Source organism: Cicer arietinum, chromosome 2, assembly GCF_000331145.2.
Source record: "Cicer arietinum cultivar CDC Frontier isolate Library 1 chromosome 2, Cicar.CDCFrontier_v2.0, whole genome shotgun sequence".
Taxonomy (NCBI): Eukaryota; Viridiplantae; Streptophyta; class Magnoliopsida; order Fabales; family Fabaceae; genus Cicer; species Cicer arietinum.
The window spans coordinates 16,667,132-16,683,421 of record NC_021161.2 but is presented as its reverse complement, the minus strand read 5'-3'; the positions used below and the strand labels follow the sequence as shown (position 1 = coordinate 16,683,421).

General features: G+C 29.5%; 1 protein-coding gene across 1 annotated transcript; it reads right to left on the bottom strand.

Moving 5' to 3' along the window:
- Positions 1-11,048: 11,048 nt before the first annotated feature.
- Positions 11,049-15,268, bottom strand: LOC101490350 (transcription factor bHLH30-like). Its single transcript, XM_004490217.4, has 2 exons — positions 14,501-15,268; positions 11,049-11,649 (listed from the first exon to the last, which is right to left on the bottom strand). The coding sequence occupies exons 1-2, from the start codon at positions 14,936-14,938 to the stop codon at positions 11,194-11,196; spliced, it is 894 nt and encodes a 297-aa protein (XP_004490274.2). The 5' UTR covers positions 14,939-15,268; the 3' UTR covers positions 11,049-11,193.
- Between the last annotated feature and the right edge of the window lie 1,022 nt (positions 15,269-16,290).

Sequence of the window (16,290 nt, the reverse complement as noted above, 5' to 3'; positions counted from 1 at the left end):
ACCACCAAGCTCCTGCAAAAGTTTTGAGGCACTTTCCACTAATTCCAAGACTTTAGAGACTATATGTGCTTGAAAACATAACTTTTAAGAACACATACAAATCTATCCCTCGTCAATATAACCTTTTGGATGAGGTATATCAAGTATATAACTTTTAATTCTACATAAGTTTCTTTCTGTGGGATACGTCCACCGAAATTGAACGGGACTGCTCAATCAAACTTCATGGACAAGATGAATAGGCAAATGAACCATTACATCAAAAAATCTTGGAGGAAAAACCATCTCCAACTTACAAAGTATTTCAGCAATCTCGCCATTTCGATAATCCAAATCTTGCACTTGGATAACTTTTTGACACAAAGAGCGGAAAAAAGATACAAGATGAATTAAAAGTCCAGCCACTAGATTTGGCATTGTGCTATTTATTTCTACTTGTAATAAGTAGTGTAACATGAAATGTGCATCACCACTCTTGTAACCAAATATCTTTTTATCGCCAACATGTAATAAGTAGTGTAACCTTAAATGTGCATCATCGGGGAACTTGGTAGCCTTCTAAACAATGCAAAAAGTAGACTTCTCTTGGAATTCATTGAGAAAAATGTCTTTGCAAACTTTATCCGACCTCTGTCAATATCTATTGGATGAAGTTCCTTTCTAATTCTCATATCTTGTAGCTCATAATGAGCATTAACATGATCTTTTGTCTTTCTTGTATGTCCAAAAGAGTCCCAATAATACGATAACATATGTTTTTCTCAATATGCATTACATCAAGATTATGACGTAAAGTATTTTGAGCCCAATACCACAACTCAAAAAATATTGACTTCTTCTTCCATGGACCATAATTTTTTTCTTCTTATTCTTCTTTCCAAATTCATTCTCAAAATCTTTTAAGTTTTCCACGATTTCTATACCATTTAACATATGTGGTGCAGACCTATGTTATTTTTTTCCATTGAATGACCTTTCATTGGCCCTCAAAGCATGACTAGCCGATAAAAAAACACAATGGTCCATATAACACATTTTGTGATTGTGTCTCAAGTAGGTTGAATTAGTGTTATAATTGTAACACGCACATGCCAATTTTCCTTTGGTGCTCCAACCAGACAACATAGCATACCCAAGGTAGTCACTAATATTCCATAGTAGAGATGTTCACAATTAAAATGTTTGATCTTTTGAGGCATCATATGTTTCTACTCCAATTTCCCACAATTCCTTTAGCTCCTCAATCAACGGCTGAAGGTACACATCAATATTAGTTCCAGGTGATTGTGATCCAGGAATCAATAACGACAACATTGTATACTCAGATTTCATGCACATCCATGGTGGATAATTATATACCACCATCATGACAAACCATGTAATGTGTGATGTGCTCATAGTTCTAAACGGATTAAACCATCACTTGATAAGCCAAGCCTTACATTACAATGCTTAGAAGCAAAATCAGGATGAAGCATGTCAAAGTCCTTCCATACTTGGCCATCAGCAGGATGCCTTAGTTTACCATCCTTTGATCGACCTTCTTCATCCCATCTCATCGACTTAGTGTTTTCAAACACATAGTCTCTGAAGTCCTGGAATTAGTGGAAAATGCCTCAAAACTTTTGTAGGAACTTTATGATCATACTTTGGATCCTCAAACTCTAAATCTACTTGAGTAAATTATTTCCATCGTGAAGCTTTACAAGTGTTGCAGGTATCGTCATTTTCATGCTCTTTCTAATATAGCATACAATCATTTGGACATGCATGAATATTTTTATAATCAATGCCTACATTACGATGCTCAGAAGCAAAATCAGGATGAATCATGTCAAAGTCCTTCCATGTTTGGTCATTAGCAGGATGCCTTAGTTTACCATCCTTTGATCGACCTTCTTCATCCCATCTCATCGACTCAGTTGTTTTCGAACACATAGTCTCTTAAGTCTTGGAATCAGTGGACAGTGTCTCAAAATGTTTGCAGGAACTTTGGACCTCAAACTCTAAATCTACTTGAGTAAAGTCCTTTCATCGTGAAGCTTTACAAGTGTTGCAGGTATCTTCATTTTCATGCTCTTTCTAATATAGTATACAATCATTTGGACATGCATGAATATTTTTTATAATCAATGCCTAAATCCTTTATTAAGGCTTTTGTTTTGTTAAAAGATTTGGGAATATTTAGATTAGGCATGGACTCTTTCAATAACTCCAAAAGAGAATTGAACGATACATTGCTCCACCCATGAACACACTTTAACAAGTAAAGTCGAATTATAAATGATAAAGTAGTGAAGTTTTTACATCTTGTATACAACTCTTGCTTCGCCTTATTAATCAAATTGTAAAACTTCTTAGCATCCTAATTGGGTCCCTTGTTGCCTCCTTGTACTTTTTCAACGTGCCCAAATGTGTCATGAAGTTAGCCATTGATGTCATCACATGAGTCCTCTTGATCTTTCATATGATCATCAATTTCGTTAAGCAATGATATTTACCCAAACATCATAGCCTTATACAAAAGTGAATCCTATTAGATGATCACATGCCACTTTTCTTCTTCTCTAACAAGGATTTCTATGCTTGGCATGAGAACATAAAATCATGCGGTGTGGAGGTTTTCCTTTGGTGAAGGAAAAATCTAAAAAAGATTTTACACCATTTCGATACTCTGAATTAAGTCTTTGAAGTGTAGTCCACTTTTTGTCCATCGCTCTAAATAAACAAAAATAATACCATATAGATTGAAGTTTAACTATTTCAATCTAAAAGGCAAAAACAAACAACAGATTTTGAATCAATTGAATTCAATTCAATTAGATGTAGAATCACTAACTCTTGCACTAACATATATTGAATTCAATACAATTGGTAATTCTTGCATTAACACATTCAATATAAGCAGCCCAATTTTGCTTAAGACCAACAAAATAACACAATTAGACACACCAAAAAATGCATCAGCCAAATTAATTTAACAAATAGTATTTTTATAAATAGTTTTTTGTTTATGTTTTTGTTGATAGTTAATTAAGAGTAACTCAATTTAGCCTATCTTAATAAACTTAACAATAAAAAAGAAGTTGCATTAAACTTGGGTGATAATAGTAAGAGTAACTTGTAAGACCCTTAATTTTAAATCTTAAATTATACAATTTTAGGGTATTTTGTGTGGAATTTCTTAGGCTGTTAGCCCAGTTTTTGGTATTGAGTGAGTTAAATGCCAAAAGTATATTTTTGGAAATTGGATTAAATTATTTGTCGGAGAATAATTTATTTACGTTACGAAGAATTTAATACCGAACGATTTTGTTAAAAATATCTCTAGTTGCAGAAAATTTTATTTGTCAATTGAGTTGCGACAAGAATAAATATTTTTATCAAAATAATTTGAGATGTGAGTGAGGTGGTGTGTGTAAGAGTTGTTAGATAATTGTGGATTTAGTTTTAATTATAATATATATATATATATATATAGATATATATATATATATAGATATTATATAAGTAAAACACATATAATATATATATATATATATATATATATATATATATATTATTATTAGTAATATATTTATATATGTTGAAAAGGAGATGGAAAAGAAAACAAGGAAACAGAGGGAAGAAAGCGTCTTCCTCCCAGCCTTGCGAGAACCCTTCTTCTTCTTCCTCCTTACTTCCACTTTCTTTTGCCTTCTTTTGCTTCAAGAAAAGAAACTCAAGGCTTAGTGGGTGAGAAAGAACAAATTTTCAGCTTTCTTCTTCTTCTTTGATTCAAAAATGGAGAAAAACGGTATTAAAGATTTTCAAAACCGTCAATCACAAAACTCCACTTTTCTTCGACGTTTGAGCTTCGTTTCGAGAAGTGATAGAAGGGAAAGTTGCTCACCTACATGCTACGGTGCTAGTGAACTAACTTTGGAAGCGACGTCACGAGTAGAGATTTTATCGGAATTAATTACGGTAATCGCACGTTAGAGCTATCGTAAAGGTAAGGGCTCCTTCCAAACTTTTAGTTTGCATTTAGGGACTTATTTGTGGTTGTGTGGAAAATAAATTTGTTGGGTTTGAAGTGTAGATTTGGGGAAAATGAATTTAATACTTTTATGGGTGAAAGTTTGGAGTTGGGTTTTTAGTGAAATTGATGAGTGTTTTCATGGAAAAGGATTTGATTCATCTATGTGTTGTTGAGGAAAAGAAATCTGATGTGTTCATAAATTAAAATTATGAAATTTTGAAGAAGAAACTTATGTGAATTGGTGGGAAATGAGTTTGATTCATTTATGTCTGTTTTGAGGAAATAAAATTTGAGATGTTTGAGGTGTGGTTTGTGACACTTGATTTGTCATGATTCATGTTGAAAATGTGGAAATTATGGGTGATTGATGATTGAATTTGTTGTGGATTTTGTGGAATTTGATTTGATCGAATTTAATGTATATTGTGGATTAAATTTGATGTGTGTGGTGGAAAATAAATGTTTGAGTATGCTCTGTGTGGAATTTGAAAATCATTAGAGTTAAACGAGTATTAAAAATGGGGAATCTTTTAATATCTGTGTTTACTTAATGAATTATCGTGAAAATCGTTAGAGTTAAATGAGTATTAAAAATGGAGAATCTTTTAATATCTGCATTTACTTAATGATTGTCATGGATAAAGTCAGAGTATGCTCATGCATTTCATTGTACATGGCGACCGGATGGGCCATGGTGATAGTGGTGACCGGATGAGCCACGAGATGATTCCATGTGATTTGTTGGTTCATCTTATCCTTACGGAGATTATCGCGTCGTGCTGATCTGTGAGAGATTGCACTCTAGAACGTGTTGATCTGTGAGCGATTGCACTCTAGAAAATAGTGTAAGGCATGTTATAGGCGACACTTTAGTAAGTCGTGTGGGCCTGTGATGGGTGGCACCTTGATAATTTGTATAAGGCCTGTGATAGGCGATACAATTATGATTTACGCCCCTTCGATGAGGGTTTTGGTTTGGAATTTCGAGTCCATGCATTTTGGCATATACGCATTTCGTTAGGGTGCTTGGCACGCGAGTCATGTTTGATTCAATATTATGATTGAGTGTTTGAACTCAAGTTGTCATGGTGATTGTGTTATAATTGTGAAGTGTGGATGTTGTGGAATTGTGTGTAAGTGTGATTGATTGCAAAACCATTTCGAAACTCAAGTTGTCGTGGTGATTGTGCTATAATTGATAAGTGTTAATGTTTTGAAATTGTGTGTAAGTGTGATTGATTCCAAAACCTTTTCGAAACTCAAGTCGTCATGGTGATTGTGCTATAATTGCTAAGTGTGATTGTTTGGATTTGTGTGTAAGTATTGATTGATTTCAAAATCCTTTTAAAAGCTGAATTTTGTTGTTTTTCTGATGCTGTCTGATGTGTATTCGAATACAGAAGGTTGTATTCGAATACAAACATGTTGTTTTTGCTGCTGACTTATGTGTAGTCGAATACAGAAGGCTGTATTTGAATACAAACATGTTGTTTTTGCTGCTGACTGCTGAAACAGCCTAGTATTCGAATACAGAGATGTTGTATTCAAATACAACAGCGCAGTTTTGTTCAAAACTTCATTTTTCAACCTTGTTTATGCATGTTTGGAATATAGAAACCCTTTTAAGGTGCATGCTAAGTTGAAATGTTATTTTGTGCATTTAAAAACTTAAATGTTATGTGTTAATTGTTAATTTCAGTTGGTGACCCTTTACAACTATTGTGGAAATCTGAGCTTTGCCCTCAGATGAGAACCAGGATCATCCTATCGGTTAATACCCTGTAGATGGGAAGGTAGTTGGACACACCTGACTGGAGCTGTGTTAGGAGGATCTTGCGGGGCGGGTGAAGATCATCTAGGATGTATAATTTTGTGTAGAATGATCAGATTAGGTTGACGTATAGGGACTAGATGTCTTTCTTTTTGGGTTGTGTTTATTTTAATTTGGAAGACTGTACCTATACCAATATTGTTAGCTTGACATTTTATTTGGATGGGTTCCATGTACCACTTTTTGATGTGATGTGGGAGTTAAAATTCTTGGGGCAGTGCATTTGTATAGGTGTCTGCCGAGAATACCACAGGGGTATGAGCTATGTCTGATAGACCTCATAGCCCCAGTGTATTTTGATGTTTGAATACTTTGGATTTTGATTTCAAAAACTATTTCGCTGCTTGTAAATATTTGTTGACTTTGTCGTTATGTTACGATTTAAATATTTATCCAAAAGTATTTTCTTCTTTATTTCTTTGTTTTTATGAATTTGTTAAAAAAAAAATTACACTCGCGCTGTTAAAAATCGGGGTGTTACATAACCCAAAAACAAATTTAGAACTTGGCTAACTCTTGCACTAACAGATATTAAATTCAATACAATTGCTAAATTTAATTTTTCTGTTATAATTTTTATAAAGTTATATATTTTTATCAATGTTATAATCATCTATAACTTAAAATAGAAAAGTTGATCCTGTCAAAAAAACCAAATTCCATGTTAAAAAAATTGCCATTTTAGCATTTCCAGAGGTAATGTGAAATTTGCTTAAGTTCAATCATTTTAATAATATCAACATTTCTTAATTTATGTTTAGAATGAATATTTAAGCACGTTGCAAATAAAGCCTCCTAAAATAAGGGGAAAACAATATGATAGTAGGATTGCTAGACAAGAAACTTGCTGCAAAATTTATTATACAGCAAAAAGGAGGCTGCCAAAAAATAGGCAAGGCAGATAGATGAACTTATCCAAGACTTTTGAAAAATACTATGCACTCATTTTGATGGTTAAGTGTGTGACCACCACCTTCAGTGTTGAATAGTTCAAACTAGAAAATAACGATAGTTTTAACAACTGTGCATGGTGAAGAGTACCATACATAGGACAATCATCTTGAACTCACACCAGCAAATATCAATCATTCTTACAATAAAAACCTTTATACAATGAAAAGAACACAACGGACTCATAGTTATGACAAGTATTGTAACTAAGACAATAATTATGAAAGCAGTTGTGTATAGAAAAGGTTATGGTTCTTCAATTCAAACCCCAACAAGACTAACGAGTGTTAACTATATTATTTTTAGTGAAAATAGACCGAATAAGCTTGAGAACACATTTTTATCAATTTTTTTAAATAATCACCTGTTTATTTGTTTTTTGCAACTTTAAAATAAAACTAGAATCTAAAAAATGATTCAAATCAGAAGCTAATTTGAGAAACTTTTCAAGTAAATTTATAACTTCTTTTATAAAAGACGTTCTCATAGGATATCTACGACTACGGTTTAATGGAGGCGTTGCTGTTTTTGGCAAAAACCGTTGCGTAAAGCATAGGCAACGCCTCGGTACACTACGGTTGAAAAACCGTTCTCATAGCTTACGACAACGGTTTTTTTCTCATATGCAACGATTTTTTAGTGTTGCACGTAAATACAAAACAGTTTCTACATTTTTTATAAAAATCTTTAACAAATGATCCTTAAATTTATAACATGTAACGATCAGATCTTAAGCAGTAAGCTGAAGCTTCCACAACCTTACAAAACAAACAAGTTAAAATTATATTTCCCCTACAAAACAAGAATCAAATTGATTTTTTCGCCCACAAGATATTGTATAAAGAATGAAAAAAACTATCTTACAATCGGCAATAAGCCATCCTTGGAAAACTTTGTATAACCCGAAATTGATGTCATCACCGATACTCGTCAACCATAATCTCGACCAAAAAAATTTATGACCAAAAAAGGATTTGAAAAACAAAACACTATGTCGATGTAAACGGTTTAAAAGTGAAGATGAAATAAGAGTGCATTTATATCGTCGGGTAACATTCCAACAAATAATGATGGAGGGAGTGGAGCTGATCAGAAGAATTATTACGATGATAAATAAAAATTTGAAACACATGTAAAACTTATTGATTTCAATATAACTATTTTTTGAAAAAACATTATTAAAATTGATGATATTAATATTTTTTGTTAGTTATTAAAAAAACTTGTAGTTGAGTTAGTATAAAGAATTTATATACTTTAATAGCCTCTATTTTTGTTTATATATAAGGAGTTATTTTATGAAAAATTTCATTAAACATCATTTAAAATTTTATTTCGGTTTATATAGTTATAGTCTTGATAATAATTTATTATGTTTCGTCATCTTCACATCAACTTCTTCAACCTCAACCAGATCAAACTGCATATCGACCAACTATGCCAACAACTGGCTTGACCAGACGAGATTAAATCAACCTCAACCAGTTATGGCTCCTCCTTCGACTAGTGGTGGTGTAATTGAAAATGAAATCGAATTTCAAACCATGATGTCTCCTCCAGCACAAATTAATAATACTTTTGAGGGACTTCTGTCGTCGGGTAACATTCCAACAAATAATGATGGTGGGAGTGGAGCTGATCAGAGGAATTATTATGAGGATTGATGTATTTGAGTAATTTCATAATTTTATTTTTGGTTTGTATGAACGCATTTATCTTGTCCTAGTTAATTATTGTGTGTTTAATTTTTGGTTTGTAAGACATGATTTATTAATTTTGGAATATTTTATTTGGTTTGTTAGTAATTACTTTAATTAATATAATATTATATTTTTTATATATAATAGTTATTTTAATTTTTAAATTCAACTTTTATTTAAATTTTAATTTTAATTTAATTTTAATTTAAATTAATCTTTAATTATAATTATAATTTAAATATTATATTTTAAATTTAATTTAAATGATAATTAAATTGTAATATTATATTTTTAATTTAAATTTTTATTTTATATTGATATTAGTTTATTATATATAACATATTAAATTTAAATTAAATTATAATATTGTAATTTTAATTTAAATTTTACATTTATATTCATATTAATTTATTATATATAATATTATTTTGTAGTATTAATTTTGAATTTAATAAAATAATTTTTTAATAAAGTTAATATTTTGTGACGGCCTAAACCTTCACAAAATATTTATTTTTTAATTTGGAACATCCTTTGTGGCGGCCTAAGCCCTCACAAAGGGAAGCATTTGTGGCGGCCTGGGCCCCCACAAAAGCTTAATTTTAAAAATCAGCTTTAACCTTTGTGGCGGCCTAAGCCCTCACAAATTGAGGCATTTGTGGTGGTCTATGCCCTCACAAAAGCAGACGTTTGTGATGGTTTTTGCCCTCACAAAAGACAACGAATTTTTCACACTTTGTGGCCGTTTTGGGCGCCACAAAGGTTTGTGATCACCTTATTTGTGGCTGCCTAAGGCCGCCACAAATGCCTACTTTGTGGCTGTTTTTTCCACTTTGTGAGGGCTTTTGGCCCTCACAAAAACCATGTATTCTTGTTGTGGTTGTGGTTATATCATTAGCCTAATCTCATCATTATTGTGAAGAACAAGCAACTAGAACAACAAAAATGAATCACCAATAACCAAGAAAAGCATAAAATTGTAGCTTAATTGGTGACAATAACAAATTATGCAATGGTTTTTCATTAAAAATCAAGAAATTGTACTTTGCAAGTAAATTATAGACAACACTTAAAAAATTGTTGCTTATTTCCGTTTCTAGCCACACATTTATAGTGGTAGCTAAATGAAGTGTAATTTAAAGTAAAAAATGTTATATTGAATTATTGTCATGTATCTAAATATTAATTCTCTAATAATGATTCAAGTACAAACTAACTAATTTGATTCCCCAGTTTATATATAAAAAAACAAAATTTACTTTAATTACTTTTATAGAAAATACTTACATGAGTCTTTTGAGTACTTGTTAATATCTTAAAAATAAAAATTATACATTCCATCTTTTTAAGATATAATAATAAATATTTGTAAAATTCTTAACAATTATTTCAAAGAATCTCCTATAATTTTTTAACAACCAACATGGATGGATATTCATCTAAAATTATCCCAACCGAGAAAGTGGTGGTGATGCATGCCTGTTGTTCCGTGTCCGTGTGTGGATGCTACACATGACGTTCACTAAATCGTCACCATCACGTAAGAGTGTTACTTCTTACGCACTCGTTTGGTTGTACAGCACTGAACTGTAGGAAAATAAAAACAAAGCTACAAGAAGAAAACATCATAGCAAAATTACAAGAGCTCCTATAGAGGTTAAATATATTGAAGATTTTCCATGTTAGGATTGTATATAATGTTTCTCTTCCCACGAAAAAGATCCTTCCCTGTTTTTGCCCTTAACCAACTCGAGAACACAAGTACACGTACAAAAACTACATCATATGTATCATTACATCATTGCTTCATGAATCATATTGTTTCATAATTTGTATGAATTGATGAATTTACATAACTAACAACTTCATCTGCAATAAAATATAAATATAAATAGTAGTTAAAATATTGATATAAAAATAGTAATTGAAAAATTAAAATATTTAATCTTAAATTAAAAATGGAAAAATATTTCACATGGTCTCTTAATTTAATTTTATATAACAATTTATTTATTTATTCTTTTTTATTTGCTTATTTATTTAATTTTAAGTAATAATTTGATTTTTTATATCTTAAAATGTTAAAAACATTATTTTTTTTCTTCCAGAAATCTAGAACATTCATAAAAATATTTAAACAAAACTCATAAATTCATTACCAATTTAAAAAATATTCATATATTCATCAAATTCATAAATTAAATATTCAAATAAACTAACATCTTTATCATTATTTGATGAATTTGATGTTGTTGAAAATGAAAATATAAGTTTATTTGAATATTTGAGTTATTAATTTGATAAAAATTTAAATTATATTGAATGTGATAATTAAATTAATGGATTTTGTTTGAAGATTTTAATGAATTTATGAGTTTTTGTAAAAAGAAAAATGATAATATTGTTAATATTTTAAAAGATAACGTTACTTAAAATTAAGTAAAGAATCCAATCCAAAAAAATATATAAATAACCAAATTGGATCTAAAATTAAGTCAAAGAATAACGAAACACATTTTATCATTAAAAATAGATACATCAATTTTTCAATTAGTTGTTAATGATATTTTATTCCCAATGAAATATTGTATTCTTTACATATATTTTCAACATATCATAAACATTAATTAAAATCCAAACCCAAACGCAATAAACATATAGACAGTTATTAAAATAAAAAAGAAAATTAATTAATTTTCATATTGAATAATATTATTAGTCCTTTGGCGCTTAACATTTCCAGAAATAGATTCATCCGTACTCTTTTCCATCACTGCCTTAAGCGCTTCTTGTATTGAGTTAATACATGCATACTGCTGTTCCTCTCCATTTGAATAATCACTATCTTCACTTTCAGTAACGAACAAGACGTTCTTGACGCGCCCAGAGAGCGTGGTAATCTCGGCTTTGAGGGTTCGAAGCCGTAAAGATTTTAAAGTGTTGATGAGATCGGGTAAAAGATCAGATCTATCTTCACAACATAAAGAGGCTTTGATCATAAACTTACCATTCTGGTCATCGCCACCGTTCACAATTAACTCATCAGACTCAGTGGGCACTTCACTTGTTTCTGCTATCAACGATGTTTGACGTTTCAGTAACTTCACATGTTCAATCACTTCACCCAGCAACGAAGCCTTATCTGTCTGAAACATTGTAACGCATCATTTTATAACTGTAAATCCTACTAGTAATAATACTCCTTTTATCTCTTATTAGCGTCTAGACGAGCATGAATTTATATTCCTTTGTCTGCTTTTTTTATTGTGTTAAGAAAATAGTATGAAAAAATAATTAGAAAAATGAAAGAAATTAAATAAAAAATAACTTAAATAACAATTTTAAGGGATACTGAAGGAGATTAATTTAATCAAAAATGTTCTAGGTTCAAATATGAGAAATTAACATAATTCTACTAATTTATAAAAAAAAAAATTATAAAAGGAAATAGAGGTATTATTGTAAAAACGTTCTTAATGCATGTTGAATAAAAAAAGTAGATGTATTATTGTAAAAAAGTTCTCAATGCTTGTTGAATTTTGAAAACGGCCTTATATTAAGTGATACAAAAAATCTTTAAAAAAGGGTTTTGTAAAAAAAAAAAAACAAAGTGGCCGGAGGAGTTATTTAAAAAAATTATTAATACCTGTTAAATTTTGAAAATGTCTTATGTTAATTTTACAAAATTAATATTTTAGTTCAACTATTTATCAAAAAATTATTATTTTCATCTTAAATATACGATTCTCTTGATTTTTTTGCTGTTGTTCCTTTTATAAAGTCTTTATAATTTTTTAACTATAATAATTATTTTTTCTTAAATTACACTTAATTATGTTATATCTGTTTTTTTTCTTCTGAAATTTATGATAAATACTGCAATAAAATTTAAATTAATTTTCTCTTTAAAAATAAATTAATAAAATAATTTAAATTATGTTCTTAAATTCTAACTCATTTGACAAATATCAATATCATTATATTGAATATTTTATCTCAAATTTAAAACAAAACACCAAATTAAATGAAGATGTTGGAGTCGAGTGTTAACAACAATGTTCGGAAAAGTAGGCTGCTGGTTTATTGTCAGAAAGTGCATTGCATCGCTGATAGACAAATTCAAAATCTTTTATAAGTATGAAATAAGTTTTTAAGATTCTTTTATTTTATATACTTTCCAAAAAAATATAAATAAAACTAATAATTAAAATTTTAATTTATCTATTTTTTATTATTTTTTTACTTATATTTCATTGGACTATTTTCTCTTTCTAATTTTTAGCAGAATAAAGAAAGTATTTGGAAATTGATTGTGCATAATAAAAAAAGAAATGATGGGGTTTGTGCACGTTTAAGTGGTAGGTAGGTTGTAGCTTCATGATTATGAAATGGAAGAAGTTGGTTTTTATGTTGTTGGAAGTGGCATGCAGCATGTTGTTATAGATGAGAGGAGATGTCATAGGAGTATATAGTGCGTGTATGTGTGTGTGTGTGACTGACAAGGTGTTGGTTTGTCTGTCTGGCTTTTATACTTTCTTTTTCATTGTCGTGTTTGAGTTTGACCAATCTAAAAGTTATGCACTAAGAAATTCCCATGTCTAACTTTCTAACATCCCCTTTGGTTACTAAAACATAACATCCCTTCTGGTTTATGGGCATATTCTAAGGTGGATTAATAACTATTATTGACAACATTTTTAAAATAGCCATTAATGTAGGCTAGTTAGATGAATTAAATTTTAAATAATTGAATCGTTTTTAGTGGTCTACTGTTGCATTCACCTTTATTATAATACTATTAAATTATTAATAAAAAATATCGAAATAGAGTTTTATAATTCGGATTACAAGAAGGAGAGATGTAAAGAAGATAACGAAACAAAGTAGAAAAACAATAAACACCAGCATTCATTTGCAAATTAAGTAATGGTAGAATCTAAGCAAGAATTTCAAACAATTGCAATATTAATTGACATTTTGATCTTCTTTTTTTTTTTTTTTTTTTAAATTCAAATTTTAATTTGGTACCTGAATATATAAGCTGAAAATTTTAATCCAGTTGTACTCCCTCTAAACTTATTTATAAATAAAAATTAACTACTTTTATATTTATTAATTAAAGATGGTAATTATGTACATTTAATTTTTTCGAATTTACGTAAAACAGAAAATATATTTACCAGCATACCCACTTATTATAATTGATCATCCTTTCCATCTTAGAAATTAATTTAAATGATATTCAAATTTTTTGGAATAATTTAAAGTGTATTCAAATTGTTGGAATAATAACATTAAATATGAATAAATTAGTTTTTTTTTTAAAGATAAGTGAATATTTACTTATATTTTGAGTCCTATAAATTTAAATATGTATTTTATAATTTAGTTTAGTCAAATAAATAGATTAAATTTTCTTTTTAATTTCAGGGTCTTTCTAATATATACTTCTGAAAAATGGTACAAGGTAGACTTTTATTATTTTGACTAGGTCTATATTAGAAAGTCCCTAAATTTCATAGACATGGGCATGCTTATATTTATACGGTACATTCATAAATTAAATGATTGTGATATATTTATTCTATAAATAAATTAACAAAAAATTTAATAAATAAATAAAAAATGTTTGTTTTGACTTTTGTATTTTATGAAAAATCATTTCATAAGAAAAAATATTGTTTATAAGCCATATATTAATTTTTTGCATTTTATATTAAAAATATTTATTATCATGAGTAATAAAAATTAAGAAAACATAAATTTTATTCCTCTAAGATTTTTGATAAATAATATTTGATTATTATAATTATATAAAAAATAAAAAATAAAATTTCTAAAATTAATTCATTTAACTATTAGTCTAAAGACTAAATAAATCATTACATATCGAATTAATTTATATTAAGTAAAAAATCACTTTAAATAACTTGTATATGAAATTGGGGTAGGGAGAAAATAAACTAAATTAATGAAATAACTATAATTAATACTTACTTTGGTTGTGTTAGGCAACAAGGTTCGAAGTTTAGCAAGATGGTTGTTGATTCTCTCTCTGCGTCTCCTTTCAGCTTCACTATGACTCTTAGAAGCAGCAACAGCTTTAGCTTCCATCATTTCTTGAGCACTAATTTTACTACCATACTCAGGTTGGATCAATCCATATGGATTTCCCACAAAGGTATGAGAAGAAGATGGAATTGGAACCCTTGAATTGAAAAAGCTTGTGTAAGGTAATAATGAAGAAGGTGTTGTAGGAGGGACAAGAAATAATGGTTGTGTTTGCAAGATTGGAGAAACTTCAGGGAACATCAACCTTTTTCCTCTTCCAAACATATTCATATGATTACTGTTTTGTTGCTGGAGGAATACTTGTTCTTCATAGGTTTTAATGTTTTGAGAAGAACACTGTCCTTGATCTTCTTCCTTTTTCATCTTCTTTTAATTTTTCTCTGTTTTATGTCTGAGAAGTATATCCAATGAATCACTAAAGCTTCATATTGAGAATATTTTGATGTGAGATAAGTTTGAGGTATATGATTTGCAACCTTTTTTTTCGATTTCTTGTTTTGTCTGTTATGACTGAGAAAAGGGATAACAGAAAAGGAAGGTTAAAAGGGTTTATAGAGAAGTTTGGTTTACACTTTATCACAAGGAATAAAATGAAAAGGGGATAAAAGGACCCTGTGGTTGAAAAGGGGAAACAAAAATAAAGCACAAACCTTGAACCCACCTTTGATGTGTCATGACTGAGATTATCGTCTTCTAATTATGTTTTTTTAATTCTCTCGTGCTAAGGATCAATAAAAAAATCTATTTCACTTGGTAGAATATCTGTGTGGATAAGATAATGACTCCTTTTATTTTTCCTTCAAAATAGAAATTTCCTTTACTTTTTTCTTTTTTAACTGAATTGATAAAAAATCTTTTGAATGTTGCTCACTTGTTAGAGAAAGATTTATAAAGTCTTATTTGGACTTAGAAATCGTGCTGTTAAAGATCCAAACAATAAAGAAGTAGCATATTATTGATGAAGAAAAGAAAAATGAATGTATATGATCAAATTAGATGTACAAAAATATTTAGTGAAGAAGAAGTGTTTAGAATAATACGCTTAAATATATTTTAAAAATTTAAAAATTTAGATTTATAATTAAATATATTTAGAATTTAAAGTAGGATATTATTGTGATACTCCACGAGGAGTCAAGTGGCATTGGATATGTGACTTTTGAGGACTTTGTGGCAAGAAGTCAAGTGGAGTATATATGCTTCGTTACCTCATAAGAAGTCTCTAGCAATGTATATTGACTTGAGTCATAAAACATATAGTTGAGGTTTTATTTTAAGTAGTTAGGTTATGATGTGAGAGATATGAATTAAAGGATGGATTAACTTTTATGATTACTTGTAATTGACATATGTATATATTTTGCAACTCATCCTCGATTTTATACTTGTAAATACATCTTAGCCCCCATTCCTTTGTTTTCTTGTACCTATACTTTATCATAGGTTCTGATCTTGGAGATGTAGTTAAGGCAACTATATCTTAGGTTCTATCATGCAGGCGTAGTTGAGGTGACTATAGCAATATATAAGGACATGACCAAGTCCATCCTTGAGTAGTGAGTTGCATATCCTATTTAGGAAACCTTTGAGATACACCTCATGTTTGTATCTAAGATCTTTTGTTAGAGTGCAATGACTAATGCAGTAAATCTTTTGTTGTACTCAATTGTGAGGTTAGGTGTCTACTATTGGTTGTTAGATTGAATATAATATCT